We start from the raw sequence: 13,167 nt of genomic DNA, 5'->3' as shown, positions 1-13,167 counted from the left end.
ATGAGCATACAAAATTACCACATTATTCTCTAAATGACAAAACAATATATAACACACAGTGCATAAATATTTTTGATTACAATTTTATTAAAATTTCATTTACCAAATTTAAAAACAAGGCATATAAATTACCTGCTGAAGAAGGAGAGGATTGATCAAGTTTTTCGGAATAAATACGATTTCCTTTATCACCTGTTTTATGGCCATGTTCTTCTGTTATACCAGCCGGAACCACTGGCACTGGAATCATAAATTAAATAGATATGAATAAGTTTGCTGTCTAATGATTTTTAAAATCTTCTATATATTATACAATGAAATCAATTATCATCTTGAATAAAATTGTCAAGATTATGGTTGTGAACTGGATGCATTAATTTAATGTTCATTTTAATCACAGTGATAGCCCAATAAATCAGTTTATTTCTGAAAAAAATAGGTGAATAATGTTATGGATGTGATGGATCATTATGGTTATGATCGTGATGGATTACCATGTTGGATCATTGTTATAGTTGTGATCATGATGGAAGATTAATGGTTTATTGCCATGCTTATAAGGATCAGTGTCATAGTTGTTAGCATTTTGGTGGTGATTGTAAACATGATGTGGTGTTGTTATTGTTATAATGAAACAATCATTGTTATGGTTGTGATCATAATGGGTCGTCATTATGGCTGTGATTATATGATTATGCTATTGAGATGACAATGGCCATAAATGTTCAGTGTGATTGCTAAGGCCACAAAGTATGATTGTAACATCTGTGATCAGTATTATAGTTGTGATTATTGCAGGTCACAACTACTCATTGTTAAGGCATTATAATGGTTATAAACAAAATGGCCTAGGTTGATCATTGTGAAGGTGATAAATAAGAAGAAACACAGTTATCCTACTAATTATAATACCGATAAGAAAGTAGGTGATTAAGGTGATACGGTGCTTTAGGTGTGTTCCCACTTAGCCGGCAGACTGTTAATCCTTTGATTTATCTTAAAACTATAGTCTGTTTAAAAGTAGTCACTCAAGAACTGTTCACTAATGTTCAGCGTTATTGCCGTTAATGAGCTCTTAATCCCTCTTAATAAAATTTATTAACCAACTAATTAATGACATTTTGAACACAGTTCATGTCGGCGTTATGATTTCAAACATGAATTCAATTCACTATATTAATATAAATAGATGGTCGATCTGTAAAATGATTGTTATGTTGTAAGGCATTTATTCATAAATTATATAATGCTATTAAATAAAAGTTAAATGTGTAAATTGTAATGCATTTTTATATGTGTAAATCATTTAATGTTATTTAATAAATATTAAATTTGTTAAAATCAATATATTTTTATATGTGTAAGCTATTTAATGTTATTTAATAAAAGTTAAATTTGTTAAAATCAATACAGTTTTAGTCTTAAAAAAGATATGGACTATAGTTTATAACACCATTGTTCTAGGATTAACTCTGGATTAGCGGCAAAATTTGACATCAAAGCCTGCCGGCTAAGTGGGAACACCTTGGAGGTACATATTAGGACGTATAGTATATCTTTATTTCAGTAATTTGCTTGCTGACATGAGTCTTTGAAAGGAACAGAATACCTGGAGAAAACCCAGTTAGGCAGACCACTCTACTCATGTACATGTTTTTTGGATGCAAACCACAACACTTGACATAACCATATTATTCAGTTTTTAATGTTAAATATTAGTATCATAAATATATAATCATACATGCTTTAATACTTTTTGGGAGAACATGTTATTTATATAGTAAGATACATTTTTTTTAAATTAAATGTGAATACCATAATTATAAATCATATATGTTTTATTAATATAATATATTAACATGTTATTCAGTATTAATAACATACACTGGGTAAGTGTTAACCGAGATGGTCAACATATTTCTACATCCAACAATAGACAGATAATGAAGTCGGCTATAAGAATGATCTTTTCCAAACATTTTAAAACATAATAAAGACTGTGAATATGACATCAATAGTTAAATAGGGACCAGCAATTATTAAATGTAAAGGGTAGAAAATGGTTCACAGTCAATTTGACCAATTTACTGAAAATATCACTATGCAGATGCCATATTAAAAGAGCTGGTAGTATTGATGTCACTATTGCATTCTTTAATTAAAAGGTACTTCAGTACATAATACCTAAAAACAATGGACTTTATTACAATATACCACTGCAGAAATAATATAATTTATGAAAAAGATAGAAATAATAGTTAGAAATCAGAAGCTAAACCATATACATGTATTGGAACTACTATTTACTACTTAGCAAGAGATATTGTCCTATGATGGTACGCATACAATAATGTAATATGAATGTATATAAATTGATTTACATTCAATCGTTTCTGTTTTTTCTAATTAGTTAGGTTCGGCGACATACGCCAGTATTCTCAATCGAATTTCAATCTCTAGCTTCTGGTTATTCCAGTCTACGCCGATAGTATTTATTGGGCATGCTCTCCAGATAAGAATATAGCGTCACCATTTGACATGACTTGTTGAATATGCCTAGCCTCTTTTTTCGAGTCCCTTATTACCGGTACACATAGCGCTGAAACGCATTATGGTACACGATTCGTGTACCATTTGTAAAATGTTTATTTTGTCTTAAATATTGGATATCAGAAGGCCATCTTTTCCCGGTAAGATCACAACATCAATCTTGATTTAAACCGACAAATAAATCGTGTTTTCAATGTCGAAGATTTTGGATGATATTGAGTTAGAGACTTAGCTACTTTAACTGTCAAGTATTCCATAACAGTTTAAACCTTTTAATATGATATTTTATAAATTTCTAAGGACCCGCCACATAGCTGTCTTTTCAGTCAGATTTCCCAGATTAGGGGCATTAGGGCGTCTTAAAAGCCATTCTGATCAAATATTGGTACATCAATCCATAGCAAGATGATCAACATTCCTATTCATTAATTATGACTCTGATATCATCTTCAGAAATTCACTGTCTAATTACCAACAATTTCATACTGAATTTTACTTAGTTGTCTTTTTGTCATAGCCCCCTTTTTTTCTCACGAACCTCCTTGATCCTTTTGACATAATTGACCCCCAAAAATGTTTTCACAGACCCGTAGGTTGGGAAACACTGAGAATGCTATTTTGTAAACAACTCTGTCATGTTTTTTTTGTATAATAAGATAATTAGTATTTAAATCTAATTACAACTATCTGTACAGCACCAAGAATGATTTTAAAGCCAAGAACTCCTCACACCCATGCTATATTGCCTATATAAATATAATATTTTTTACTATATTATGGATAATACCAGATCTACAGCTTACCAAGAGTATGTTTATCAGGTTTACTATCTTTATCAAGTTTCTCAGAATATATTCTGTTTCCTTTATCTCCTCCTGTAGGATGATCTTTTTTAGGGATTACTTTAGATACTTTCACTGAATATCAAACATGACAAAATTCGAAATTTAACGCAAATAAAGATAACAGATATTATTATTCATTTCACAATATCTTATGAAGTTTGTTCCTAAAAATAGAAAGTCAGACAGACCATAATGAAACATTTCCTAAGATTTAATGTGAATATGTGTAGATAATAATTCAAGCCCTATAAGATTTAGAAGCTTTATTACAGACCATTACAACTTAGAAAAGGTCAACAAAGCAATTACTGAACACTACTCTTTCAAACAGGAAGCAAAAATTATGGCTAGAGGCAATCATTTTGCTTTGATGTGAATCAACCATCTATTTTTAATCCTAAAAGAGTATGCTATATCCATAATACTTTCACCATTACCTACAAACACCATGCATATTGTAATCTTTTTATTAATACTGATTATAATGAACAGCAGATAATCTGCAAATACTATGCTAACATTTTTCAAAGGCAGTTCATTACACTACAAAGGAGCACTCCCAGATTTTGTCCACATGTCTCTTCTAAATATCATTTCTTGCAATTAAGTGACCATGTTCTAAACAACTACAGATCAAATATTTATCAAATGCAAACCATTTTCTGAAAAACTACAGATCATTTTAAGTTCTTGTTTTGATTAATTACAGATCCTGCTTTGAATAACTAGATCATGTTTTTATTACAGATCTTCTTGTAGGGTATTAGAAATCATGTTCTACCAATCTGTTGATCATTTATCTATCAACAACAGATCATGTTCTGTTCTGACCATGTATAAACCATGACCTATACAGCTATAGAATATCTGATTCTTGCAAATTTTAGACATGCTATTAACCAATTGCAGATGATTATCCAAAATAGGCAATGATTATACAGGTTCTGACCTTTCTGATTACAGCTCCAGAAAAATATATTTATCTGCTGTATTAATGTATAATATACCTGGTTTTCTATTAGATGACCCGACTTCTAAAGTGGTAGATTCTGATTTACCAAATGATTCTTGAACAATAGCTACAAAATGATACGCAATACTAAGCAACATATGTCGTGTAATAAAAATACCACTTTAATAAATATAATAAAAACCTAGGTGTATAAATACTGAAAAATGAATTAAAGATTTACACTGTAAAATTATTCCATATAACTTTTTTAGCCTAATTAGATTAGAGTATTGTTCAAGTGTGTGTCTGCTTAAGTTTTAAAAACTCGTACAGCCCCCAATATAATATAGTAGAATTAAAAATAATATGTCTTTATTGACCATCAAAGATCTGCAAAGTTCTAATGTCTCTAAATGTAATAAGACTAAGACACTATTTTCAGTTAACATTACAATTTTGTTTTTAAGATAGTTGACTGCTGAAATTTTTTTTAAAAGTTAGATAAAAAAAATCCCTGAATCTTGTCAGACAAGTACCTGATTTTGTTGTATCATTATTTTTAGAGTTTGGTGGACTGGCATGAACTTGACTTGTTTCAACTTTACCAATAGTTTCTGTTACAGGTGCTACATACATAATTTATATACTTAAATCTCAATGCACACTTTTAACTCCATGTATATTCAAAACTATTTCTAACTTAAAGCTTGCGTAAAAGCTACAATAGTATGATTTTCATTTAAAGACCACATGAGCTTAAAAATTACAATATGCATTAAAATCTGGTTATCCTGAGTTTTATTTACATTTTATTAAGCAACCTTAAATATTAAGCAACTTAAATGAAATCCATCTTTACTTACTCAACTGAAGACTAAAAAAATATGTACATTTAATTCTAATCTGTGATAAACAATCAATGTTTATTTCATAAATCATACAAATTTAATTCCTTTGATCTTGAATTTTATTATGTATATATCTTGATGTTTGTCTTGTATATATATACCTGAAGAATGAAGATGATCAAGTTTTTCGGAATATATACGATTTCCTTTATCACCTGTTATATGACCATGTTCTTCTTTAAAACCAACTGGTGTTATTGGTACTATAAGGAATAGTTTATATATTTTACATTGAAAACCAACTGGTGTTACTGGTAGTATAAACAATAGTTTATATATTTTACATTTAAAACCAACTTTGCTATAAACAATAGTTTATATATTTTACATTTAAAACCAACTGGTGTTACTGGTGGTATAAACAATAGTTTATATATTTTATATTTAAAACCAACTGCAAATGGTGTTATTGGCACTATAAAAAAAGGTTCTATAAACAATAGTTTAATGAACTGGTGTTATAGGTTCTGTAAACAATCACTTTAATTTACATATTCTTAAAACTATTCAGAAATATATATCACCTGCACAAATACTGGTAATAAACATAGAAAAATAAAATTAAAAAATGATACAATATATTTTTTCAGGTGCAGAGGAAAGAAAAGATCGGATATATTTTCAGAAAAAGAACAGTGCTTCTCTCAGATACTTTTTATAAGATGAAAGAAACAAGCAGTTGCCATGCAAGATACACCCACATTTTCTGATGAAGAATGAAAGAAGATTTTCGATGAAGACAAAAGAACCAGTTATGCAGATGAAGAAAAGAGGAAAACCACTTCTAATGAAAAAAAGAAATGAAATGATATTGTGTTTAATGTTCTACTGTTCTACTCTGACTGGGCAAATGAACATAGGTTTACCCCATACAGCATGCTATGAGGAAAATTTGGCCTGGACCATGGCGCTACAGCCTAATCTTATATTGAATTCCATCTGCCAAGGGATCTTTTACATGCACAATAATGTGTACACAGGACCTCGGTTCTTTTCTTCGTTGCATCTCAACAACTATACATTGTCCCTTGACAAGGCCCTCTCTCCTGCAGAAAGCCCTTGAAATAAAGTAAGGGGAAAGGGTTCTTCAGATGAAGCAAAGAATAGGACCCTTACAGATCAAGAAATGAAAAGACCCCTTCAGATCAAGAAAAGTTATCTTGCAGATAAAGAAAAGAAAATAAGGTCCTTTCAGATGAAGAGAAAAGTTTCCTGCAAATAAAGAAAAGAAGAGGACCCTTTAAGCTTTAAGATAAATAAAAGATGAGGTGTTAATCAAATTTTACCTAAAATAAGGATATATAGGAGAATATATTCAGAATTGTAAAGATAAAAACTTAGTACAAGAAATAGATTAGAATAAATGCTATAAGTAAGAAAAGCATTCTACCAGAAGCATGTTTATTTAATTCGCTTGCTAATCTAATTGAATAAATTCTCACAAAAATATATTCCGAGCTAGACAAGAATATTTATGAACAAAAACCTCTAGAGGTCTATTATATTATTAGTATAGGCTCTACAGATATTATATCTTACCAGGAGCATGTTTATCAGGTTTCTTAAGTTTATCAAGTTTCTCAGAATAAATTCTGTTTCCTTTATCGCCTGTAGGGTGATCTTTTTGGGGTGTTACTTCAGCTGGTTTAACTGTGAAATAAATTTGTTTTATTACTTATATATAAGGCCCATTATCATGAGTTGATAGACAACAGTTTTACAGTGCATGTAATCTTTAAATATTATTTCTAAAACAATAATTTTAGGTACACAGGTAGAACCTATATGAAACTCTTGTTCAATGATATCTTTAATACCCTCTGCTTTAAATCATAGATTAACATATGAAAATATTGGTCTACCAAATACCTGAAATTGGTCCATATGTGAACCCAATATTCCCGGTTCATTTTATATGCTTTCGATTCTTTTGGGAATTTGGAATTAAGTGGGTTTTTTCTTTTGCACAGTTCTCCCCACATTGTCTATGGAGTAGAAGAAACTATTCTTATACTGTTGGAAATTTAGAAGTCTACAAACCTGGTTTTCTGTTAGATGAACCAGCTTCTAAAGTCAAAGATTCTGATTTACCAAATGATTCTTCCACAATGGCTATATTTTAAAAGGTCAAACACAAGAAATAAAATACACATTATTTATTGTGTTATTTATCGTTTGTAGATGAGTATGAAGGAATTAATATCATTTAATTGTTGTTCAACAGCAATGTAGAAATCAACTTTCATAAATATTTATGATATCTGGATTTGATGTACCAAGTAACAAGACTTGAGTCAAAATCTAAAGGAACATTAGAGGTGTTGTCACTAAATATTTAACATGACTGACTAAGGCACTGCAATTAATTTACTTTGAACGAACTATAGAAAAGAAACTCTAAGAGAGCAGATTAATTACCTGGTTTAGTGTCATTATTTTTAGATTTTGGTGGACTGGCAAGCACATGACTTGTTTCAACTTTACCAACAGTCTCTGTAACTGGCTGAGCTAATATTTTTAATAATAAGAGACGATGATGATACTTTTCTTAATCAGTTTTAAGGAACATAACATTAATGTTTAATATCTAAACATCTCGGCACAGTACATATATTATATCTTTCAGGGCTTAATATAGTTCTGAGAAATTGCTGAAAAGCCATATTTTGGTATATACCTCAAATTTATAAGTCTTTTAAAGGGACAATAACACTCTTGCTGGCTTGAAAGCTCCAGAAAATAAATAATATCTCTATCTAAGTACTAGATGTTTAAGTGTCCTACCTGTTGTGTAAATTATCCATTACATCCTATTTTACTTGTCCAGAGGGTTCAAAAATATTTTTAAATCGAAGTTTCATTTGAAAAGGTTTACATTAGATGTTTCAAACCATTATGTTGAATTTTTCAAAATTTTTAAATAAGGTGTGTTAAGATGAAATTTGTATCATCAATTAATTGAAATATTCCAAAATAGTACAATTTGTTGACCAGAATAAAGATTGGGACATATTATTCAGTTACAACAAGAGTGGTATTGAACCTTTAAGCTTTCAAGAAAATAAGTTATGTTTTGAATTTTATCAAATAACTGCTTTATTTTCAAATCTTTTAACAGTCTTTTTATATATTTATGATGTATATTAATACCTGAAGAAGGGGATGATTGATCAAGTTTTTCGGAATAAATACGATTTCCTTTATCACCTGTTATATGACCATGCTCTTCTTTAAAACCAACTGGTGTTATTGGTACTATAAACAAAAGTTTATATATTTTACATTTAAAACCAACTGGTGTTACTGGTGTTATAAACAATAGTTTATATATTTTACATTTAAAACCAACTGGTGTTATAAACAATAGTTTATATATTCTACATTTAAAACCAACTGGTGTTACTGGTATTATAAACAATATTCATATATTTTACATTTAATAAACAATAGCTTATATATATTTTATATCTATAACCAACTGGTGCTATCTGTTCTGTAAACCATTGTTTTAATTTAAACAAATATTACAAATAAATAGAAATATATATTATATATACATGTACTCATAAACATAATACTTAATTGTCATATTATGAAGGAAATAAAAGGCTGTTGTTTTGTTTTTCAGATGAAAGAAAAGAAAAATAGTTCTTTCAGAAGAAGAATTTAAGATGTTTTTTGTATGATAACAGGTATAAAAAGGTTCTTTCAGATCTGTAGGAGAATATATTTACAACTGCCCATACTATAGTGTAAAGGTCAAAGAATAATTATCTCTGTACATAAAATCCATATGACTATAAGTAAGATCAGAAATATTCTAGCGGGAGAAAGTTGATTTAAGTTACATGACAACTTGGAATAAATTGATGCAAACAAATATCCCAAGCAACAAATTAGATACAACTGTTGTATACATGTATTTCCTTGCAATAAATTATAATTAGTATATGACGAATACACAAGAAAACCTCTTAAGAATAAGGTCTACTTTATTATTATAATTAGTAAGCTCTTTAATTAGGGTATAAGATATATATCTTACCAGGAGCATGTTTATCAGGTTTCTTAAATTTATCAAGTTTTTCTGAATAAATTCTGTTTCCTTTATCTCCTGTAGGATGATCTTTTTGGGGCGTTACTTTAGGTGGCTTAACTGTGAAATAAGTTAATAGACAAGTAAATAGACAAGTGTGTTCGACATTATGAATTCTTTATTTATCTGTAAATGATTTTTAAAACAATATTTTTATTCAGGAAAGATCCTGAACAGGAACAGGTTAACAGACATAACCTACATGTATGTGAAACCCCTCTTCAATGACATCTTTAATATATACCCTCTGCTGTAAAACATTTACATGGAAAGACTGGTGCACCAAACACCTGAAATTGGTTCATCTGTGAATCAGATGTTCCTGGTTCATTTATCAGCTTTTGATTCATTCTGGAATTCAGAATTTGTGTTGCCACTTTGTTTGTTTTCTTTGTAATTTTTATTGTTTGTTTTGTGGAACATTTTTTCTTACAATTTCTATGCTGTTGGAAAAACTTATCTTAAATGGTTGGTAATTTAAAAGTCTACAAACCTGGTTTTCTGTTAGATGAACCAGCTTCTAATGTCGAAGAGTCTGATTTACTAAAAGATTCTTCCACAATAGCTGTATTTTAAAAAGGTCAAACACAAGAGATAAACTACACAGTATTTATGCTCAACAGACATTGAATTCAACTTCCATAAATAGTAATAAGCTCTGGTAATGATGTACATGTACCAGTACAAATGAACATGGTTCAAAATCATTCAGTGGATAATTTTCTGAGGAAAATTTGACTTTCATTTAGAAAAACATTAGAGTGTTTAATATGACTGACTTTAATTTAATTCTCTTATTAACTACTGGAAACTAAACAAGATTAATTACCTGGTTTAGTTTCATTATTTTTAGATTTTGGTGGACTGGCATGCACATGACTTGTTTCAGTTTTACCAATAGTCTCTGTAACTGGCTGAGCTGATTTTATAATAATAAGAGAACTATGATATTTTCCTTAATTGATTTTAAGGAATATAACATTAATATATACCATCCAAACATATTCTTACAGTAAAGATATTTAATCTTTCGATCCATACTTGGAATTTATAAGCCTAATTGACTTTTAAGAAAATAAGTTATGTTTTGAATTCATTGTAAATAACTGCTTTATTTTCAAATCTATTAACAGTCTTTTATATATTTATGATGTATATTAATACCTGAAGAAGGGGATGATTGATCGAGTTTTTCGGAATATATGCGATTTCCTTTATCACCTGTTATATAACCATGTTCTTCTTTAAAACCAACTGGTGTTATTGGCACTATAAGGAATAGTTTATATATTTTACATTTTAAACCAACTGGTGTTATTGGTACATAAGGAGTAGTTAAAGTTTTGTCAAAGTACACATATATTTTATCAGAAATTGAATTCACTAAATTCTTTATTTGATTACAGGTTGTTTTATATATTATAGATTTCTGAAGAAAAGAAATTACAACAACCAATTTGAGAAAATAAAATAGAAATAGAAAGAAATCTAAATACAAAGTTTTTAGTTCTTAAGTCTGAATGAGCTTAGTCACTTAAAAATTTAAGGAACTTCTAATAGTTACAGTGAAACCTATTCGAGGGTAAACTAAAGTACTCAGTTTTTCTTTAATTTCTATGTATTAATATATAGCATTTAACATGACAAGTATATATCTATGTATTAGTATATAATAGCCCTACAAATATGTCCCTTTGTTAGTATTTTGTATTTACATGTATGTCTCTTCTATGTGTTAGTATATCACTACAAGCACCTTATGTCTGTATTGTACCATTTTATAGGCTATAGCACTACAAACTTGAATGTCTCTATGTATTAATAACTACAAGTATATATCATATATGTCTCTATGTGTTAGTATTTAGCATTGCATGTATGTCTCTACATTATCATTTTATAGGTCTACAAGTATATGTATCTACAGTACTAGTATACTGACAACAAGCATGTCTGTATGTATGTGATCTGATTAAAAAACTTAAAACATAGGTTTTGTATTATTTAGCTTACATTTCGTTTAATTCATCTTCACAACAGTAGGATCTGTAAGTATTTTTACATTAACTCTGTTCTGTTTCGTGTGGGAGGTTACAGAATGAAATGGTCTGTTTATTTAAATTTTGCGCAATGTACTACATTGTACTATGTAATAAAATATCATTTACTGTAAGTAAATGTATGTCTGTATATAGTATCATTTTGTAGCACTACAAATATCAATGTGATGACAGGTATAATATGTGTCTCCAGTGTTGATATAAGCACTACAAGTACATCTCTACAGTATTAGTATAGCACAAGTATGTTTCTATAGTATTATTTTATAGCACTACAGGTATATATGTCTGTATAGTATTATTCTATAGGACTACAAGTACATCTCTACAGTATTAGTATAGCACAAGTATGTTTCTATAGTAATATTTTATAGCACTACAGGTATATATGTCTGTATAGTATTATTCTATAGGACTACAAGTACATCTCTAAAGTAGTATTAATGTATAGTACAAGTATGTCTCCAAATTATTATTTTATACGACTACAACTACATCTCTAGGGTATAAGTATACAGCACAAATATGTCTCTGGGGTATTGTCTTATAGCACTACATGTTTGTCTATATAGTGTTAGTACGCTATAAATATTTTAAATCTAAATAGGTATCTTACCAGGAGCATGTTTATCAGGTTTATTAAGTTTATCAAGATTTTCAGAATAAATTCTGTTTCCTTTATCTCCTGTAGGATGATCTTTTGTAGGTGTTACTTTAGCTGGTTTTACTGAGTAATAAAAATGTTCCATCAATAATCAATAGATTACTAAACTTTTATAGTTTAAAAGTAAACAAGACTATAAATCCAGACCAATTAACATTTGTTTACAATAAAAATTTAATTTTACACACGTATATCCAAACTACATGTACAATAACCCTCCGAACATTTGATAAATACTCATTTTATTGTCATGGTAACACAAGATAATACAACTCTCAAGACTATCACTCTCATTATGAAAAGAACTGTAATAAATTTTGAATAATTTTATATAAAAACACACCAGACAAATTCACGCCACATCTTATACACCCCTGCGGTCTATACATTTGAAAATATGGTAAGCTTAGAATCTAATAATTACTGAAAATCCAAGCACTGACCAACTTCAGGGTAAGTTATCTGAGTGAGCATTTGTGAAACCAATTAAAAACCACTAAAAAGTTTATATGATTTGTAAAATATCATTCAAAATATATAAACTTATGTCTTGGCGATGGGTTGTTTGAGATTTAATATACAATCTAATTTAAACCGGCACAATGTAAGTGTATAGTTAAATCACATCAAATAAATATTTTCTTTTTTTCACAAATTTATCATAACCTCCAAATTCTCTTTAATATACGATACACTGTATATCCCCATTGTAAAGATATTAACTATGTACAATGCATCATAAAGTTATTGAATCACCATTGATTTACTAACATGTATATTACTAGTCTATATGTACCTGGTTTTCTGTTAGATGAACCAGCTTCTAAAGTCATAGCTTCAGATTTACCAAAAGATTCCTCTACAATAGCTAGTATTTTAAAAAGTTAAAACACATTGTTAAAATTCCTTAAAAATCTTATATATTTTAGGGTTATCAAATAATAGCTGCATTAACATGAGATAAATAATAACTTTTACAGATGAATACAGATTTCTGAAATCAAAGTTGCAACTACCATTCCATAAATATATTAATATATATTGACAGGGGTATGATCACTCATTTTACAACACTCAATAGCACTCATTATT

General features: G+C 29.0%; 1 protein-coding gene across 5 annotated transcripts in view; it reads right to left on the bottom strand.

Moving 5' to 3' along the window:
- Positions 1-13,167, bottom strand: part of LOC126808618 (FK506-binding protein 15) — a 60,507-nt gene that overhangs the window by 12,899 nt on the left and 34,441 nt on the right. For 2 of the 5 annotated variants that reach the window (XM_050533477.2, XM_050533479.2), the window contains exons 32-46: positions 12,872-12,943; positions 12,028-12,138; positions 10,516-10,620; positions 10,181-10,270; positions 9,845-9,916; positions 9,301-9,411; positions 8,406-8,510; positions 7,674-7,763; positions 7,296-7,367; positions 6,795-6,905; positions 5,357-5,458; positions 4,884-4,973; positions 4,403-4,474; positions 3,354-3,467; positions 133-240 (exon numbers count right to left, since the gene is read on the bottom strand). In XM_050533477.2, coding sequence (XP_050389434.1) covers positions 133-240; positions 3,354-3,467; positions 4,403-4,474; positions 4,884-4,973; positions 5,357-5,458; positions 6,795-6,905; positions 7,296-7,367; positions 7,674-7,763; positions 8,406-8,510; positions 9,301-9,411; positions 9,845-9,916; positions 10,181-10,270; positions 10,516-10,620; positions 12,028-12,138; positions 12,872-12,943 — 1,425 coding nt within the window. The remainder of the gene's footprint in view (positions 1-132; positions 241-3,353; positions 3,468-4,402; positions 4,475-4,883; positions 4,974-5,356; positions 5,459-6,794; positions 6,906-7,295; positions 7,368-7,673; positions 7,764-8,405; positions 8,511-9,300; positions 9,412-9,844; positions 9,917-10,180; positions 10,271-10,515; positions 10,621-12,027; positions 12,139-12,871; positions 12,944-13,167) is intronic. The other 3 variants (XM_050533478.2, XM_056098304.1, XM_050533481.2) reach the window with 3 other exon arrangements.

The sequence above is a fragment of the Patella vulgata genome, chromosome 1, assembly GCF_932274485.2.
Source record: "Patella vulgata chromosome 1, xgPatVulg1.2, whole genome shotgun sequence".
Taxonomy (NCBI): Eukaryota; Metazoa; Mollusca; class Gastropoda; family Patellidae; genus Patella; species Patella vulgata.
The sequence above is the reverse complement of the archived record's forward strand: the minus strand, read 5'-3'. Positions and strand labels throughout refer to the sequence as shown.